This window comes from Typopeltis vanoorti, chromosome 20 (assembly GCF_054136105.1).
Source record: "Typopeltis vanoorti isolate ZY-2024b chromosome 20, IOZ_Tvanoo_1.0, whole genome shotgun sequence".
Taxonomy (NCBI): Eukaryota; Metazoa; Arthropoda; class Arachnida; order Uropygi; family Thelyphonidae; genus Typopeltis; species Typopeltis vanoorti.
In genome coordinates this window covers 105654446-105673452 of record NC_143568.1, presented here as the reverse complement: position 1 = coordinate 105673452, position 19007 = coordinate 105654446, and the positions used below count along the sequence as shown (strand labels likewise).

The window sequence follows — 19007 nt, the reverse complement described above, 5'->3', positions numbered from 1 at the left end:
ACTGAGGCCACATATATTGGTGTAGTGTATTTGGACTGTAATAATAAATTTAGTTTAATCCTTTATCCAAGTGTGAGCAAACAAAGTTTGCGCCTGAAGTATCTTCAGGACTGGGGTAAGGTGGTACAACACCAGGGAAACTCGTTGCAAAGGTGGAGCAAGGTACCAACACTCCTGTCTCAGTATTTCCTATAATGCAAAACACATCTCCTTGCGGATATGTCTAATGTTATGCATTAAGGGAAGGGCCACTACCCAGACTAGTTTCGACCTTTATTGAGGTCTCTTCAGTGGGAGCCAGGCCCAAGTTGAGATACCAGGCAGAAGCAAATAGCAGGTCATCTCTACCTATCGGAGTTGCCAAATGGTGTGCCACCCTTTTTTTTTTTTTTTAATAAATTACTTTGGATTTAGAGGAAAAAAAAAAAATGTATTTGGACTGGTTGTGTGAGGCTTGCTGTTGACCACATGGATCTCCACGCATGTTCCCTATACAGTAATAGAATTCAAGCATCCACACTAGCTGGAAGTACAATTTGATTTTCACACTAGCACTCCTTTTTTTTTATAATTGATTGCCCATGTATTGTATACACTTTGTCGTTTTTCTTCCAGTTATTGTTGTAATCTTCTACCTTGTTCCTGCTGCGCATAAGTGAGATCTGACCATCCTGGTACACATGATATGGCAGTGATACTTTCTGACATGTTATTCATGATGGATACTGAAATGCTTGTTGATATATTGCAAATCACCTAGACTAGGCATGAGAGATTCATTCTGTCACTTCATATGTTTTCTGGGCGCAAAGTGATGAAACCTGATGATTTTATTGTGGTCAAATTTGCATTGTTTGGCAAGCTTGCAGATATCATCAGTTTAGCTTTGCATCTATTTCTGAATGAAAATTCAGTAAAATAGCATTGTATTTTTTATTCTCTGTCTCCATAGTGTCTTGGAATGGCATGACAACAAGGTTGCAAAACTTACTGGCATTTTCAGTATTATGCATATTAATGTTGAAACATTGATTGTGAATAATTTCAAGTTATCCCCCCCCCAATGCATCGATGTTATGCAAGAAAATAAATATCATTATATGTAATAAGGTGCTGTTCTAGGTAGTCCATGTGGTTTTCAAGATTTAGAAACTGTTTAACAGAGAGGAGGCACAGGAGACAAATAAATGACTGGCCGAGGTTAGTCAGGAATTTTATATTCAATTCGTCACTCTTTGCGAAATAGACCTGCATCATCGACTGCCAGCAAAAATCATACTGAAGGTCTTTTTTCCTCATCTGTAATCACCAGCTTGCAGCTACAGTACTTCTGAACATTAGCTGCCCTGTCAGAGTTAGCAAGATTCATGGCGCTTTGTCAATTCTCAGCTTTATTACGACCATCTTTACTTTGTGCTGCAGGCATATCTGTATACACACAGTGCGTGGATACTTGCTTTGGCTGATATTAAAGTAGAAAAACTTTTTTTTGTTGAGAAGCTCAGTGTGCTTTCATTTGGTCTTCAGTTCTTCATTTCGTTTACATATATTGCTGTACATATACTTTACATATACTGCTTAGGACATAAAACTGGATAAAAATAACTTTAAATAGCAGTAAAATTAGAGTTGACTTAATTCCTAATATATGTCCTGCTCATCTACCATCAGTCCCTTCTCTGTCATATCCTCTACACCCAAACTTCTCATCTAAGACTTAAGGAGATGAATATCTCAACTGTACTACTCTCTGCAGTTACTAATCCAATATTTTCATCCTCTTGATCCCTCATACTGTTACCATATGCTCCATAAACATGTCATCCCTTAACATTGTTAAAGGATAACATGTTATCCCCTTTGTGATATGTCCCCTAAACTGTACTAGAGGAATTGAAAGAGGCAAGGTCCCTTGCCTCTTTCATTTCCTCTAGTATAGTTCCTCCAACAGAGTATGCAGTTTCCTATCGATTGATCCCAAACTTCAAGACCTTAGATTTAGTTGCATTTAAACTAATACTTACTCCCATCATTTGCCCATCTGTCCAGCTTATTCAAATCCTCCTGAAGAGTAACCACATTAGTATGATTATAATAACCCATCCCAGCTTCACATCATCTACAAACAACTGAATATCTCCCTGCAATCCATTGACAATGTCATTGGTATAAAGGTTGAACATTACAGGTCCCAATATTGAGCACTAAGGGACCCCACTTGTCACCTTCTGCTTCCTTGATATGGCTCCCTTGAACATAGCTCTGATACTTGTCAGACAGCCAATCTCCAGTCCAATACAAACTTAATACCCAAACCCATATGCTGGATATGGGTTGAGGTATGAGATTAGTGAATTACTCTTATTATTTTATTATACAAGACATTAGATTACTAAAACAAGAATGCCTCTTAATAAATTCATGCTGATCCTCATCTGCCCAATGCTGTATACAGTCTCTCATTAATTTCTCCAAAATCTAACCAACTGCAGAAGAAATAAAAAATGGCCTATAGTTTGACACTTCCATTTCTCCTGCCACTCTCATGCAATGTGACTATCTTATCCTCCTTCCACTCCTTAGGCACCTTTTCTGGCCAGACTCTCAGTGAAAATCCAAGTAGAATGGAGCTGTCACTTCCTTAGCACATTCTCCAAAAACACTTGGTGAAATCTCATCCAGTTTCATTGCCATATTTACATCCAGAGATCTTAGTATTTGTAGCAAATTCTCCTCTTGAATTTCCAAATATTGAACGCAACCCATCCCTCTAGCAATGCAACCCTCTTTTCCATGATGAAAATATTCCAATAAATTTGATCATTAAACTGCTCCACTATGTTTTCTGCATCATTCACTCTACTCCCATTTTCATCTAACAGTGTCATTCTTTCACAAGCATTTTTCTTCCTACTGTCACATAACAAAAGAATTCCTTCTAATTTTCCACAATTTAAATCAGTGCCATATATGAGCAAACAGATTTACATTATCATAAAAAAGACACCAACAAGAGTTATTAAAAATATACTGTAAACAACCAAAATCTCAAACCATAAATTATCCACAGCTAATTGCAATCTTACAGAACAAAGCTCCTTGTAAATTTAGAACAATTACTGTAATAATTTATCTCGAAATATCTTTTTTATGTGACACCATATTATCGCTTTTGCTCTGATCACTGCTCTCTGTTTTTGTATAATAATTAACAGCTGTTTAGTCAAGTAGATCTGGAAAGAAACATTGAATGATATATAATGGTTTTTATTCATTTTTTTTTCATTATATGTGTAGTTCTTATGAGTTAGTTTATTTGCACTTCTTTTTTTTTTTTATAGAAATCAGGATTGTCTCACTGGCTTGCTACTAAAATTATAGAACTACATGTACCTAAAACAGTTACATTAATAATAATTCTTTCTGTTACAACTGCTGTAATTACAGAATTTATGAGTAATATTGCTGCTGCAAATATTCTACTTCCTGTATCAGCAGATTTGGTAAGTATAATTCAGCTCATAAAATTTTGCTGATTTTTTTAACCCTTATTTTATGTTTTTATTGACTTATTCAAATACTACATTTAAATAAGTCAATAAAATCACAATCTCTCTCATTCTCTCTCTCTCTCTCTCCAAGCAGCCTACTCTCACTTGAGTTGGAGGGAATCCAGCTATTTGCTGATTATTTTAAATTGAAAAGGACAATCTAACAGATAAGCTTAGGTGTTGGTGGTTATTCATGACTTATTTTTCACGGTATTAACAACACCACACACACACTTTTATCAAAAAGATGTTTTATTAATGCTTATATTTCGCTTATTTTTAACTCAGCATCATCAGAGCACAACACTTGTATATGCGACAGTGAGTGAAATATCTAAAGTCCTATTTTTGGCACCCTCTAACAGGAGAAAAAAAAAAAAAGTAGCAGCTATCCAGGATTTTTTTTTAGGATAACTGTCTCCCAGATTTTTGGCAGATTAATGCAACCGTATTTGTTAAGGTTGGGAGAATTCTTCAGTGCCATTGCTGACTCAAAAAATAATCTTTCAGATCTATAAAATAGCACATTCATTTTCCTCCATATAATCCTGTGTGAAGGAGTGTCCAAAGCGTCGTCTGCCAGTCCCGACTTGCCATAATAATAGTAGCGAATGTATCTTTCATGTTCTTCCAGGCGGATGTTCACTGATCTTCCTGTTTTGCCCATAATAGTCACAGTCACAAGGAACTTCATATACTCCTGGATGTACTAAAGGGTGAAGTTTATCCTTAGGCGAGCGGATCAGAGTTGCCAGCTTGACATGAGGTTTGAAAGTGGTGCGAAGGCCATGTTTCAACAATACTTTGCCTATCTTTTCCGATGTACCCCTGATATAGGGAATAAAAATGGTCATGTTGTATTCTTGTGTATTAGTGGAGGGAAGAGTAATGGGCCTATGTAATATTTTATCTATTTTGTAGGGATTGTAGCCATTGGCTAAGAATGTATGGTGCAGGTATTGGAGTTCAGTGGTCAGAGCTATATCGTTAGAACAAATGGCTCTGGCTCTGTGTGTCCTGTCCTGTCAGGTGTCTTCTCCCTCTAGGAGATTGACTACCATGTGTCTCCACATGTCCTATTCTTTGCCTCTCTGCTGCATTCCTCATATGAGAGATAGGTCCAGTCTTCTATATTTTTCATCCACTCCAGTCTTTGTCTTCCTCTCTTTCTCTTTCCCTCAACAGTTCCTTTGAGAAGTGTCCTTTGTAGGCAGTTATGTCTCAGAATATGTCCAAATATCTGACTTTCTGACTTTTCTCTTTTTAATTTCTTTCATCATGCTCCTGTTGATGCCTACCATCTCTAGTTTCTCTTCATATGTCTTTTTTTCTTTCCATGATATTCTCATAATTCTTCGCAGCATCCACATTTCAAAGGCCTCCAGTTTTTTCACATGCAGATTGGAGAGTGTCCATGTCTCTACTCCATATAATGATGTAGACCATATGTAGCATTTGGAGGTTCTTAGTCTTGTTTTCAGGTTTAATTCTCTAGATGTTAGTAGATTTTTCATACTGTTGAAAGTTGACCTTGTGATTTCAATCCTTTTTCTAATTTCATCTTCTGTCCTGCCATTCTCTGTGATCAAGTGTCTGAGGTATATGTATTTTTGCACCTGTTCTAATTTATTTCCTTTTATATCGATGCATATTTTTGATATTTTCTTTTCTTTTGAAATTATCATGATTTTTGTCTTTTTTAAGTTGAAATTGAGGCCATACTTTTCGCTATACTTGAGGGTTTCATCTATAAGAGTTTTGAGGTCATATTTGTTTTCAGCTAGAAGAACTGTGTCATCTGCATATCTTAGGTTACTAATATTTCTGCACCCTACAGTGATTCCTTTGAGGTTACTAATTTCATTAAATATTTCTTCTGTGTATAGGTTAAAGAGAATCGGAGAAAAGTTACAGACTTGTCTCACACCTTTCTGAACTGGAAATTCTTCTGAGATCTCTCTATTTATTCTCAAAGGTGCAGTCTGTTCCCAGTAAAGATTAGTTAATAGCATAATGTCTTTATCATCCATGCCTATTTTTGAAAGGATTTCAATTAATTGTTCATGTTGGACATTGTCGAATCCATTTTTGTAGTCTATGAAGCAGAGGTACACATCTTTTTGTTTTTCTAGATATCTTTCTATGATGGTTCTGACATTAAAAATACCTTCTCTTGTACCTACATTTTCCTTGAGGCCACTTTGTGTATCATTTATTTCTATGCATTTTTGAAAATTATGGAGACAACTACCATGTTTGAATAAAAACTTTAGTTTAATATAACTAAAATCTACATTCGACATTTCGACCTTTATGTCAAGGTCATCTTCTGGAGCATACAACTATACACAGAAAACAAGCTACACTACAATCAAACTGGTTTGTTAAAGACACTGACCAACCACTACAACAATTGTTGGCCTGACCTCTGAAAAAAATAAAAATTAAATAAAATAAATAAATAAATATATACATCAATGCTAGAGTCCTATTATTAGTGATATCTGTTGGTTGTAGAAATACATTGGGCACAACAACAAGTATCTATCTATATACATATATTAACATCATATACACATTCCAGCCAGTTGGAATGGTTTCTAATATTAGCTGAGGATTGGCTAGAGTCCTGACTTATGCTGAATCTTATATATTAGGTAGGCTGAATGTGTGCCATCCAGATCCTTGAAATTTTCATGCCATCTTTGTTGTTGATATTTGGGTGGTTTATCAGGTTTCGCAAGCTTCCTTAAATTTCCTTTCGTACCAGGTTTTTGTGCGGTGTAAAGAGCGGGTGCTTTTCCAGTTGATTTGGTGTAAGGTGTTGAGTGCGTGGTCTGAGATGCCTGCTTCACCATAACGGTTATATTTAATGTGTCTAATGTGTTCTTTCTTGCGTATAGGGATTTGTCCATCCTGTTTCATCAATGTACGGTACGTTACAAGTGCAGCAGATGCAATAGACTCCAGGATGTGCTAATGGGAGGAGAGGATCATTAGAGGAGTTGAATATGGTTTTAAGTTTAGTGGGTGGTTTAAAGGTGGCATTGAGGTTATAATGTTTAGGATTCTGTTGATTTTTCCGATAACCCTTTAATGTATAGGATGGCTATGGTTTTACTGTAATCTAGATTCATTTTTGTTGTAGTTTTATGAAGTATTTTATTAACAGTATTTTTGTTACTTAAATTTAGGGGATATTAAATCCTACATAGTTTTAAAACCGAATAAGAAACTCAAAGATTGGAATCAGAGAGTTTCTTGCCAAATATAGTAAACTATCAAATATCGGCGACACTAGCGTTAGCCAATGCAAGTGATTCTAGTACGTAGTACAATACCGGGCAACTCGTTGCAAAGGTGGAGGAAGGGTTCAGATCGCTATTCTTAGGTATTTTCCATAATGTAAAAACACATTTCCTAGGAAATGTATGCTGTTATTACATTATGGAGGGAGGTCACTACCCAGACCGGTTTCAGCCTTTTTTGAGGCTTCATCAGTGAGTAGAATGGGAGTTAATGTCTTTCATCATCGGCCTTTGGGGTATAAAGATTGCTGAGGGTCAGCAGGTAGTAATAGGGGAGATTAAAGAAAGGTAGAGTAGGATAGTAGTAGGTAAAAAGAGGCCTCAGTCAAACCGTTTAGCTGTATAACCCAGAGGTTGTGGCTAAAAGGTCTATAAAACATCATCTCCTTACACCTGTTCTAAAAAAAAAACTTTGAAATAAACTTTTCTTAAATGCGTTCGTAAAATACTTTTAAATTAACAATTTAACTGACCAGGTGTCTTTGGAGGTCATCTTCTAACACCTGTTTTAGTATAAAATTTAAATCGGATTTTTTTTTTTTTTTTTTTTTCGGAAAAGAAGAATGTCTAAGTTTCTTTTAAAACTTCATTTAATTTTATTGAAAAATAACAGTTTTTTTTTTTTTTAATATATATATAAACAGTAAGAGAACTGGCCAACCTTACACCACGGGAAGAGCAAGATTTGGGGGAAGAATCTGGCCCGAGAGATGCCGCTCACAAGGAGCAGCACGGCCTCGCTGTAAGCCTTCGCAGCCCGGGTTCTCAGATCTGCCCCCTCCTATATGAACTGTAAGAACTCGTGAAGAGAGAAAAAGAGAAAGGGGGGAAAAAATAGACAAACATATTTCTTTTTAAAGGAAGAGACACGGTATGATTAAGCCCTGTCTCAGGACACAGAGGATAGGAGGTTTGCACCATTTATTTACAAACCTCCCATCCCCTAGTATATGTCTTTCTTGTGCGAAAAACCTAGGTAGGTAGAAATAGATCCTGCTGAGTATTTTGGCTTGTATAGTGTTTTCATCGTTGATTTGGAACTTTTTCCGCACTTTCCAGATGTGATACTTGATTACATTGATGAGAAAAATTGTAAATTTCTGAATTTTCTTGATTGGTGGGGGAAATTGCAGGTACAAGCCCTCCTCTAGTGTGAGCGGCTGGATTCCCAGTACTGCGCTTAATCTTTGCCAGACATATCGGGCGGGGGGGCATGAGTAAAAGAAATGTCCCACCGTTTCAATGCTTTGGCAGACGTCGCAGAAGGGGTCGCATGGTCTTGAATTGTATCGGGGCATAACCAGTTTCACCGGTAGCTGACCATAGGCTATTCGCCATGCCAGATCCCGGTGAAATGGCTGTCCCCAGCTATTTCTGATATTTTGAAATAGCGTTTCCATGTTAGTTTCTATATTTGGCTTATCACATCCGGAAAGTCGAAAGAACTCCCAATATCTTGCTTGTAGCTTTAATTTTAGAATTTCCATCCCTTCGGTTTTAAATTTTTTAAGCTGTTGGCATAATGGATAATACCATTCTGGCACAACCTCTGCGCTGAGATCAGCATGTCCTGTGGTCCCGAAGTAGGGGAGAAAATGTCCTAGAAAGTATTTAATTAGGAATCCTGAAATATGGTTAGGTTTTAAGGCCTTCCCTATGGTTTTGAGAGTGTTTGCATAGAATAGGCAGTTTAATTTCGGAAGTGAGAAACCCCCTTGATTGATTTTGAGTTTTAGATATTCTTTTTTAACCTCATGCTTTCTTCCGTTCCAAAAAAAATCTATTAGTATTTTGTAAAGTTGTCCTTCTTGGGTTTTTTTTATATTAGTAATATTTATTGTATGCATTAGCATGGGGATTATTACTGTTTTTATTATTACTGTTCTTCTGTAGAAGGAGAAATAATTGGGTTTAAAAGGTTTTATTTTCTTTTCGCACTCTTCCCGCAATTTCTTAACAGGCAGTACCGGGCTCGCCGTGAATGGGACGCCTAGTACTGTTAGCGGCTGAGTTTGCGGGACTAAACCACAAGGAAGGTTATTTCTATGGAAATTTCCAAAAATTTTAATTTTGGTCTTCGAAGTATTAATGCGAAGACCACTGGCCATGCTGAATTTTTGCAAAATGCTGAAATAAATGTAGATGGACTCAGAATCTCTTAGTGTCGCCACTACATCATCGGCATATGCTACAATTTTGCTCTGTCTGGAGACTAGAGGTAGCGGTATTCCTCTAACTGCAGGGGAGTTATCTATTTTTCTTATGAGGGGTTCTAACGCGAGTGAGAAGAGGAGAGGGCTTAGTGGGCAGCCCTGTCTTACCCCCTTTTTAATAGGAACTGGTTCCGAGAGGAACCCGTTGATAGCTATTTGGGTAGAGGCCTTTGTGTAGATGTTTTTGATTGTTTGCCTAAGCCTCCAGCCCACACCTATTTTCTGAAGGATGTCCTGCAAGTACGTGTGTCTGACGCTGTCGAACGCTTTTTCCAGATCTGTAGAGAGAAGTGCCAAAGGGTAATTTTTATTTTTGGCCAGACGGATTAGATCTCTTAAGAAAAAGAGATTTAATTCCATCGATCTACCCGGTATTCCGTAAACCTGGGTGCTTGTTATGATTCTTTCTACACCGCATTTGATGCGGCTGCAGATAATTTTTGCAAATATTTTGTAATCCGAATTAGTTAGGGAGATCGGTCGCCAGCTATCTGCCAAGGTGCAATCTCGATCTTTCTTTGGGATAAAAATTGTGTAGCTTTTAACGAATTCCTCGGGGATATTTCCCGAAGTGAGGAATTCGTTAAATATTTTGACTAAAACTGGTAGTGCGTAGTCCCAGATAGATCGGTAGAATTCTATCCCTAACCCATCTAACCCTGGGGTTTTTCTTGCCTTCATTGTTTTGCAAGCTGTTTTTATTTCCTCTGCAGTTATTGGCCTGTCATGCAGAGCGGTAAGATGCTCGGGAAGACGTGTGATGTCCCACTCATTGAAAACATCTGCGCTCTGCTGATCTGAAAAAGCGCCGAGGTACTGCTGATGGAAAATGCGAAGTATTTCAGATGTTGATTTTATCAGTTTGCCATTCTCTTGGATCTGGTAAGCCGTTCGCTCGTCATTTGCCGCCACCCGTTGTTGATTGTAGAAAGCGGCGGAAGGTGTTTCCAAATATCTGAGATAGAATCTCGCTCGAAAATCGAGGTCCTCGACTCTACTCTGCCGTTCTAGATGTAGCTCGATTTCTACCTGTCTGATAAGATCGCTACACGGAATTCCTCTCCACTCGTTGCCACGGTACCAGCCGAGCTCCCTATAGAGATCCCTCAGACGTTGTCTCTGTCGGTGTGCCCTTTCACGCCCACACCGCTGAAAGAGTTCCCTTGCCTGCGACTTGAACTGTAGCCAGGTTTCCCAGTCCCAGTTAGTGTCTCTCCATTCGTTACAGAGGTTCTGTAGCTTATCGCTAAAAAGACTGGGGAAATTGGGAGGGAGCCTCCAAGGACCTCTGGCTGTTTCTATTATTTCTGGTATCCTTATTTTTAATAGTACCATTTGGTGGTCTGTTAGCAGACCTCTCACAGCGATATGACGTACCCCAAGAACATGTGGTTCTAAAAACTGGGATACATAGAACCTGTCGAGCCTTGTTGATATCTGACCACGACACCACGTTGTTCCGACTTTTAGTGGATTCTGCCATCTCCAGATATCAACAAGGTCGAAGTTTTCGCAGCAACGTGTCAGTGCTGCAAAACCGCCAGTTCCGCTGTTAGCATTCCTGCCTATTTTGTCATATCGTGCATCTTCTATACAGTTCCAGTCGCCTGCCATGATTAGGTGTTGCGCGCCTAGAAAATAGTTTTCCAGTGTGGCAAAGAAACCGTTTCGTTGGTGGGGGTCGTTCGGGGCGTAGACAGCCACAAACCGGGTGTTACGGCCACCGTACTTCCAGTCCACGGACAAGAAACGTCCCCTACCGTCTTTCTGGACATTGAAGAACCCCCCCGCGATTGGGGGGGAGAATTAGTATCCCCACCCCTCGCGAGTGAGCTTCCCCGAAGCACCAGTAACTGGTGACCGGGTAGCTTCTCGAAAAATTCTCCATGTCCCAGTGTTTGTAAAAGTGGGTTTCTTGCAAGAATAAAATGTTGATATTATGCATTAGCATCAGTCTCCAGACAGCGCTTTGTGCCTGAGGATTGCGCAGACCGCTTATGTTTAATGTTGCAATTTTTAAACTTTGCTTCATTTTAGAGGTTGGGGGAGGTGTTACTTCGTTTACGAACTTCCTGGATTTCTGGGGGGGGGGGGCTGTTGTATTGTTATCCTCCATGTTGCTGTCCTAGAATTTCATATCATCGTCAGAATCGTCTTTACCGGAGATCTGAGATTCCAGTTCCCCTGGTTCCCACATTGTTGTTAGATTTTCCTTTGCTGGTGTTGGGGTTTCACTATTATTTTCTGTTGGATTTGGGCTGCTGGCTTTTGTCCTTTTATTTTCTTCCGTGTCTGAGTCTCTCGTGCGTTTTGCGGCACTGTTTGCTTCCATTTTTCTTCTCTTGTTTCTGTTGTACTAGTAGGGGTTTCTACCTTTGAGGAGTGCTTCTTCTTCTTTTCTGTTTTCCTTGGTGTGGTTTGTTTCAACAATTTAGGATCTGCTATCAACATCATGTTAGGTGGTGGCTGTACGGATGGAGCTGCTTCTTGCTCTGCCATCACAGGGTTTTCTGTAGGTATTGCGGAGGCAGGGGTTATATTGCCTCCTGTTCTTTCCTCAGCTGTTCTATGCGGGCATTCATTTACTTTGTGTTTTGTGTCCCCGCATTTTAAACATGCTTGATCGCATTTATCCAGGCCATGACCTGCTGTCAAGCAGTTTTGGCATTTGCCTTTGGGGCAGTCTGCCCCCATATGTTCGAAGGATCCATATCTGAAGCACTGCTTCTTGACACCAGGGTAATTGATCATTACCCTGGCTGAACCGATAAAGACGAAGTTGGGAACGGGTGTTTTCATCTCCATGGAGACGTATACCACCCCCGACTTCCATTCTGGGAAGTCACTGTCCTGCATTATTCTAACTTCTTTCACTGTTCCCCATTTGGAGAAAAGGTTCTTAATTAGAGCGTCCCCGTTTTCTAAATATTCGACTGGGAATCTGTCTATTCTGATCGTTTTTAACATACTTCCTATTAAAGTAGGGAGGTATTTTTGTCCTTCGCATTGAATTCCTAAAGAGAGTTTTTCTCTCGTTGCTTCGTCTTTTACAACGACCTGGAACCTCCCTCCCCCGTACGGGGTAAATCCGAATATATTATTTATCCCTACAGTATCTATTAAAGCTTTTGCGAACGTCCGCTTTTCGATGCTAGATTTTACCTCGAAACCGAGGATTTTCACTCTAGGTAAGAAGGAAGTCATATCAGAAAGTTAAGAATATCCTTGTTATAATTTCCCGAAAAAAAAGGAAGGAACCAGTGGGCCTTCCAGGAGAAAAAAAAAGGAGAAACGCCAAGCGTTCCCCGTCCGCAGAAATCTCCTACTAACAGGCGGAAGACTGACAGACAGGCACCAGGCAAGATCAAAAATAGCCGAGAAAAACAAGGAAAATAATAAAAAAAGGGGTCTTACCACGTTGATTGCAGATATCATGCAGCAGGGCTCGCACAGGATTCTCAGGCTCGGGATCTCAGGAAAAGACAGCGGCTGGACTGGGTGAAAGTGAGGGGAATCCCATCATTGGCCTACTGAAAGGAGGTGGGGTCAGAGTGCCCCATTAGAAAAGCGAAAGAAGGGAAGGGAAGTGACAGTAAGGTTGAGGTGGGGAAATGAGGGGGGGATGGGAAGTGGGAAAAGGAGAGGAAAGGGAATAGGATGGGAAGGGCAGGTGGGAAGGTGGGGAGTAGGAAGAAGGAAGTGCAGACCTCAGCTCATATCTCACATCTATCTAGTTCCTCACTATTAGATGATATTGTTTCACCCAGTCCCGCTGCCTGACTTGCGAGATCAGATGGACCACGGAGGTAGCCGGTGCCCAGGTGACCTGCGCCTTCAGGGCAGCCCGCCTCGAGTAGGCCTGTGCTGCCTGGGTTTTTCCTCCGAACTACCTCCGTGGGAGACCAGGGAACAGAACAGACCTCAGGGGGAACGCAGAGACCAAGGAAATGACTCAGAGTGGAGCTGCTGCTGCAGATGGAGATCTTAAAGCAGCAGCAGGCAGAACTTGATGTTGTTGTGTCTGACATTACACAGGATTGGAGGTGAACACCACTTGCTCTTAAATGTGGTGTCCCCCAGAGCCTCTCTTTCAAGATGTAAGAATCTCCTTAAGGAACCGTAGAACTTGTAAAGAACGATCCTGGAGAGATCCAAGAGATTGAGAGGATTAGTAGGATTAGAAAATTTCTTTCTTACCTTCCAGATGTGGTATTTTAGCTCGTTAATAATAAACACCACTAACTTCTGCTTGTTGTTAGCTGGGGGAGCGAACTGCAGGAAGATGACTTGCTCCTGCAGTAGGAGGGGGATGCGGAGCACGTCGCTTAGCCTCCTCCAGATGAAGATGGAGATGGGACACCGGTAGAAGGCGTGCTCCACGGTGTCCAGGCTCCCGCAGAAGTCACAAAAGGGGTTCCATGTGTTGTAGAACCGCCAGATGTTGATGTTGACTGGAAGGTGTCCATGCCAGGTCCTTTCTCGATGGGTAGCCTCGATGTTTGGAGAGGTGGCCGAAGAGGATCTCATTGTAGTTAATCCCCAGATCCGGAACATCGGTACGAACGATGTTGAAGAAGTGTTCGTACCAGGTGTAACTGTTCCGGATCGCGGCGATGTTCACACCCGACGAGCGGAGTTGTTGCATTAGCTGGCACAGTCTGTTGTAGTCCTCTGGAACAATATCCGCCTTGGGACCCTGGTGGACTGGGATCCCAAAAAGGGGAAGCTTGTGACCCAAGAAATACTGCACAGGGTAACTGCAGGAATGTGTAGTCTGCAGCACCCTGTTTAGATGGAACGCGGTATTACTTAGGTACCTGATGTTAAAGGAGGGGAGGCCAAAGCCCCCCGCTTCTCCGGAAGTTGAAGGATGTTGAGGCCAACTTCCTGGCGTAGATTTCCCCAGAAGAACTTCAGGGGCTTCCTGTAGAGCCGGATTTCCTGATCCTCGCTGATGTTGGTGATGTTCAGGACATGCTGAAGCGCAGGGCAAATGATGGTCTTGATGACGGTGGCCCTGGAGAAGAGTGACAGCTGTCCATTTTTCCAGTTCTTGAGACTCTCGACGGTGTTGTTGTCGAGATGTTCGATGTTGAGCACGGGCTGTTCCTCAAATGGGACCCCCAGGATGGTGGGGAGGGTCAGCAGTAGGGACGAGGCCTGCAGGGATGTTGTGCAGGTCCCAGACTCCGTATAACTTGATCTTGGTTTTGTCCGGGTTAGATGTTAGCCCCAACACTTTGAACTTCTCGAGGATGTTGAAGAAGTTCAGTACGGAGTCGTTGTCCCTAAGATTGCCCACCACGTCATCCGCGTAGGCGATTACCTTGGAATCATCCGTGGTGAGAGGAAGTGGAATTCCTCTAACCGCATGAGAGTTGTTCACAGCCCGCAGGAATGGTTCAAGGGCTAGAGCAAAGAGCAGCGGACTGAGGGGACACCCTTGTTTGACCCCTTTCTGGATGGTAATGGGGTCAGAAAGGTGTCCGTTGATGAGGAGGCGAGTAGAGCTGTTGTTGTAGCCTCCTCTGATTATGTTGAGGAGTCCACTGCTGACCCCGACTTTTTCCAGGATGTTGAAGAGAAAGGAATGCCAGACGCTGTCGAACGCTTGGTTGAGATCAATAGACAACAATGCCATAGAATAGTTCTTGATGTTAACCAGACGTAGCACTTCTCTGATGAGGATGAGATTGAACTCCATCGATCGACCAGGAACACCATACACTTGTGTACTTTTGATGATGTACCTCGTTGTCCCGATTTTCAGTCTGTTGTTAAGAACACGGGCGAGGATCTTATAATCCGTGTTCGACAGACTGATGGGACGCCAGTTTTTGATGTTGGATGGGTCCCTGTTGGTCTTCGGGATGAAGGCGGTATGGCATTCCAAAAATTCTTGCGGCATGTTCCCGGTGGTAAGGAAGATGTTGAAAACTTCCACGAGAATGGGGAGGATGTGGTCCCAGGCCTCTCGGTAGAGTTCCGTGCTTAAGCCGTCTGGCCCAGGCGCTTTCTTGTTACGGCACTGTTTGAAGGCTGCTGTTATTTCGGCCGCTGTGAATGGTGTATCCAACCCTGCTTGGATGTGCGCAGGGAAGGGGTCGACATTCCAACAGGAGTAATCCTGGGGGGTACTGTTGTCTTGGTAGAGATGACTATAGTACCCCCAGAAGGCGTTCATGATGTCAGGTGTTGTGGTGTAGTCACACCCGCCTTCACTGATGGTGATGATGGTTCGCTCCTGCCGGAAGTTGACGTATCGCCTGTTGCAGAAAGCGGCTGATTGCCTGTCTTCCGAGCGGAGGTGGAGACGGATCTTGATGTTCTTTTCTTCCACCTGCTTTTGCTTCTCCAATTCAATCGAGATTAATGTCACGGATAGCGTTGTGACATGGAAAGCCTTGGCGTTGGCTGGCCACGAACCAGCTCCTCTCCTTGTAAAGATCACGGAGCTGAGCTCTTCGTTGGAAGGCACGTTCCTGGCCCCATTTTTTCATGTTTTCTTGGATGGTGAATTTAAACCGTGCCCAGGCGTCCCAGTCCCAGCCAGCGGTGCTCCAGGTGGAGCACAGTTGATTAATCTTAGCCGAGAACAGGGACGGGAAGTTTGATGGTAACTTCCAGGGGCCCGGACCAACATCTACAACTTCTAGAGGATGGTAACTGAGCACGACTAATTTATGGTCCGAGATGGAAAAGTTGACTGGAACGTGCCTTATTGTCTCGGCTCTGGAGACAAGGGATGATGTTAGGTAAAGGCGGTCGATCCGTGTGCTGATGCCTCGGCCCATCCAAGTATAATCCCGACGGTAGGGGTTATGAGCCCTCCAGATGTCCGTCAATTGGAGGTTCCTAAAGTGGATTTCCAATTCCCTGTAGCCAGCAGTACCTGTGTTGGGATTTCCCCTACTTTATCGTAGGCCGGGTCTGCCACACAGTTAAAGTCCTCCATCAAGATGACGTGATGGGCGCCGTATAGATAGTTGTGAAGCGACTGGAAGAATGCAGGTCTTAAGGTTGCATGTGCCGGGGCGTAGATGTTAATGTACCTGGTGGTACAGCCCCGGTACTTCCAGTCGACGGCAAGGACTCTCCCTTCTGTATCCCTCTGGATGTTATGGAAGGCTCCGAGGAGGGGGGGCTAGCATAAGCACCCCGACCCCGGCGCTGTTGTGTGTGCCAAAGCTCCAATACGATTGGAAGGGGTACTTATGGCTCAGTTCCTGCATGTCCCTAAAGTGGAAGAAGTGAGTTTCCTGCAGGAACAAGAGCCGGATGTTGTGGGCTAGCATGATGTTCCACACCTCCTGTTGTTTAGCTGGTGAACGGAGCCCTCTGATGTTGAGGGAGGCGACACAGAAGGGGGGTGGCGGCACTACGATGTTTTAGGTATTTATACCCGGCCTAAGTCTTTAATACGTAATTTCTTTACGTATCTAGTGAGGTCTTCGATCTGTAGGGGGGGGGGGGAAGTAGTGTATCCCGCGTCCTGCAAACCGGCTTCCAACCTTGTACGCGAGCTCGAGAGTACCTCGAACTCGTGCTGGGTGTTCATTATTCTGAAGCTGACGATCTTGTTGTCTTTCACTTCATATTTAGAGAGGTTGAATTGCGAGCCGGTAAGTTTTTGAATTTTAGAGTTGACGCTGTGTTTATGGTAGGAAGGGGTTTCCACCTCCATCTCCGACTCCGATGTTGTGGAGTCGAGACCTCCCTTAGAGCGGCTTCTTTGATGTTTTTTCTCTAATTTGGGAGAAGCCGCTTCTTTCCTTTTTTTAGGGAGGTCTTGAGGGGTGGAAAATGTTGTTCCCCCTCTTTTGTCAACTCTACTGCAGGGGGGGATGCTGGTTACTACAGGGGGGGCTTGTGAAACGTCCTCAGACGACACTTCCTCTGATGTTGAGGGGGGGATAGCTGGTGTTGTGCTATCCATAGCATCGTCTGTCCCCTCGGATGTCTGTGGTTCATGTTCTTGTTCCGATGGTGGTGGTGGAACTGTAGAACTGTCCGAGGGGGGGACTGCTTCCTCAGCAGATGTTGTTGCTGGAGGGGAAACAGTCTCTTCTGCTGGTGTTGTTGCAGAGGGGTGTTTCTTGATTGTCCCCAAGACAGTCTGTGAAAAAGTCTTCTCCCCGATGGTGTTGGGGAGTACCGGAAATCCACCGGCATCTTTGGCAGGCTGCGATGGAAGTGCCTGAATTGGCGCCCCTGCCATCTCTGCAAAGGTGCGCAGAGAGCAAGATGTTACAGTGTGCTCAGTGCTGGAGCACTTTCGGCAGGGGTGTGGGCACTGGTTGGAGATGTGCCCGACGCCGACGCAGTTGAAACACTTGGCTCTAGGGCAATCACTGCCCAGATGCTCGATCGAGCCACACCGCAAACACTGTCTTTGCACTCCGGGATAGTTTACAAGAACACGCGACGTGCCGATGGTGACCAGATTCGGCACTGGTTGCCGCATGTCCATGGTGAATGTCACTTCCCCGGGGAACCAGGCAGGGTCTTCCTGGCAGACGCTCTTCTTAATATTACTCACTTTCCCCCACTTGTTGAAAGTTTGCGTGAGCACGTCGTCTCCGGTCTCTAAATATTCCATAGGGAAGCGGCTTATGCGGATTTGTCGCACTTGTGATCCGACCATGGTGGGGATCACCTGCTTCCCCTGGACTTGGAAGCCCTCCAGAAGTTTGTCTCTCGTTGACACGTTCTTTACAACGAACAGAAACTTTCTCCCTCCCCAAGAGGTGAAGGAGAAAATATTCTGTGCTCCCACGGTCTCCTTAAGTACTTTTGTTAACACTCTTGGGTCCTCCAACCCTGGAATCTCCACTCCTAGGGTCCGGGTCCTGGGGGGGATGAGGATTGTCTTACTCATACTGGTCTCTGCGTCTAGAAAAAAAAAAGAAAAAGAATTAGAGTCCGTAGACTCTAAGTAATTCCCGTAGCACTTCTAAGAAAGAACTGCTACCAGCAAGTTAGTACAGTTAGTAAAAAAAAAGCAAAATGTTAGTAAATAAATGGCAAACACTATGTTAATAATAAATGCAACAATGAAAAAAAGGCTATCCTGATGCACTGCAAACGAAGTAACGACGTCTTGTCAGAAGTTACGAGGATAGAGGCTTCATCAGTGAGTAGCTAGACGACAGTAGGTGGACATCAGTGAGTAGCTAGACCTAATACCAAAGTGTATAGCGAAAAGAACTTATGTACTCTGCGAATGAGTTTTCCAAACAGTTGCAACCATTAAGTTACTTAAGTATAAAGAGCTAATAAGCTTCATTTCGGCAATGAAAACATTACTTAAATTTAGGGGATATTAAATCCCACATAGTTTTAAAACCGAATAAGAAACTCAAAGATTGGAATCAGAGAGTTTCTTGCCGAATATAGTAAACTATAAAATATCGGCGACACTAGCGTTAGCCAATGCAAGTGATCCTAGTACGTAGTACAATACTGGGCAACTCGTTGTTTTCATTGCCGAAATGAAGCTTATTAGCTCTTTATACTTAAGTAACTTAATGGTTGCACCTGTTTGGAAAACTCGTTCGCAGAGTACATAAGTTCTTTTCGCTATACACTTTGGTATTAGGTCTAGCTACTCACTGATGAAGCCTCAAAAAAGGCTGAAACCGGTCTGGGTAGTGACCTCCCTCCATAATGTAATAACAGCATACATTTCCTAGGAAATGTGTTTTTACATTATGGAAAATACCTAAGAATAGCGATCTGAACCCTTCCTCCACCTTTGCAAGGAGTTGCCCGGTATTGTACTACGTACTAGGATCACTTGCATTGGCTAACGCTAGTGTCGCTGATATTTTATAGTTTACTATATTCGGCAAGAAACTCTCTGATTCCAATCTTTGAGTTTCTTATTCGGTTTTAAAACTATGTAGGATTTAATATCCCCTAAATTTAAGTAATGT

The 19007-nt window shown here is 42.6% G+C and overlaps 1 protein-coding gene across 1 annotated transcript in view; it reads left to right on the top strand.

The window, feature by feature from the left end:
• LOC150095751 (Na(+)/citrate cotransporter-like) overlaps positions 1-19007 on the top strand; it is a 371638-nt gene that overhangs the window by 298580 nt on the left and 54051 nt on the right. Inside the window, exon 11 of the mRNA XM_090409950.1 lies at positions 3342-3503. Coding sequence (XP_090266076.1) covers positions 3342-3503 — 162 coding nt within the window. The remainder of the gene's footprint in view (positions 1-3341; positions 3504-19007) is intronic.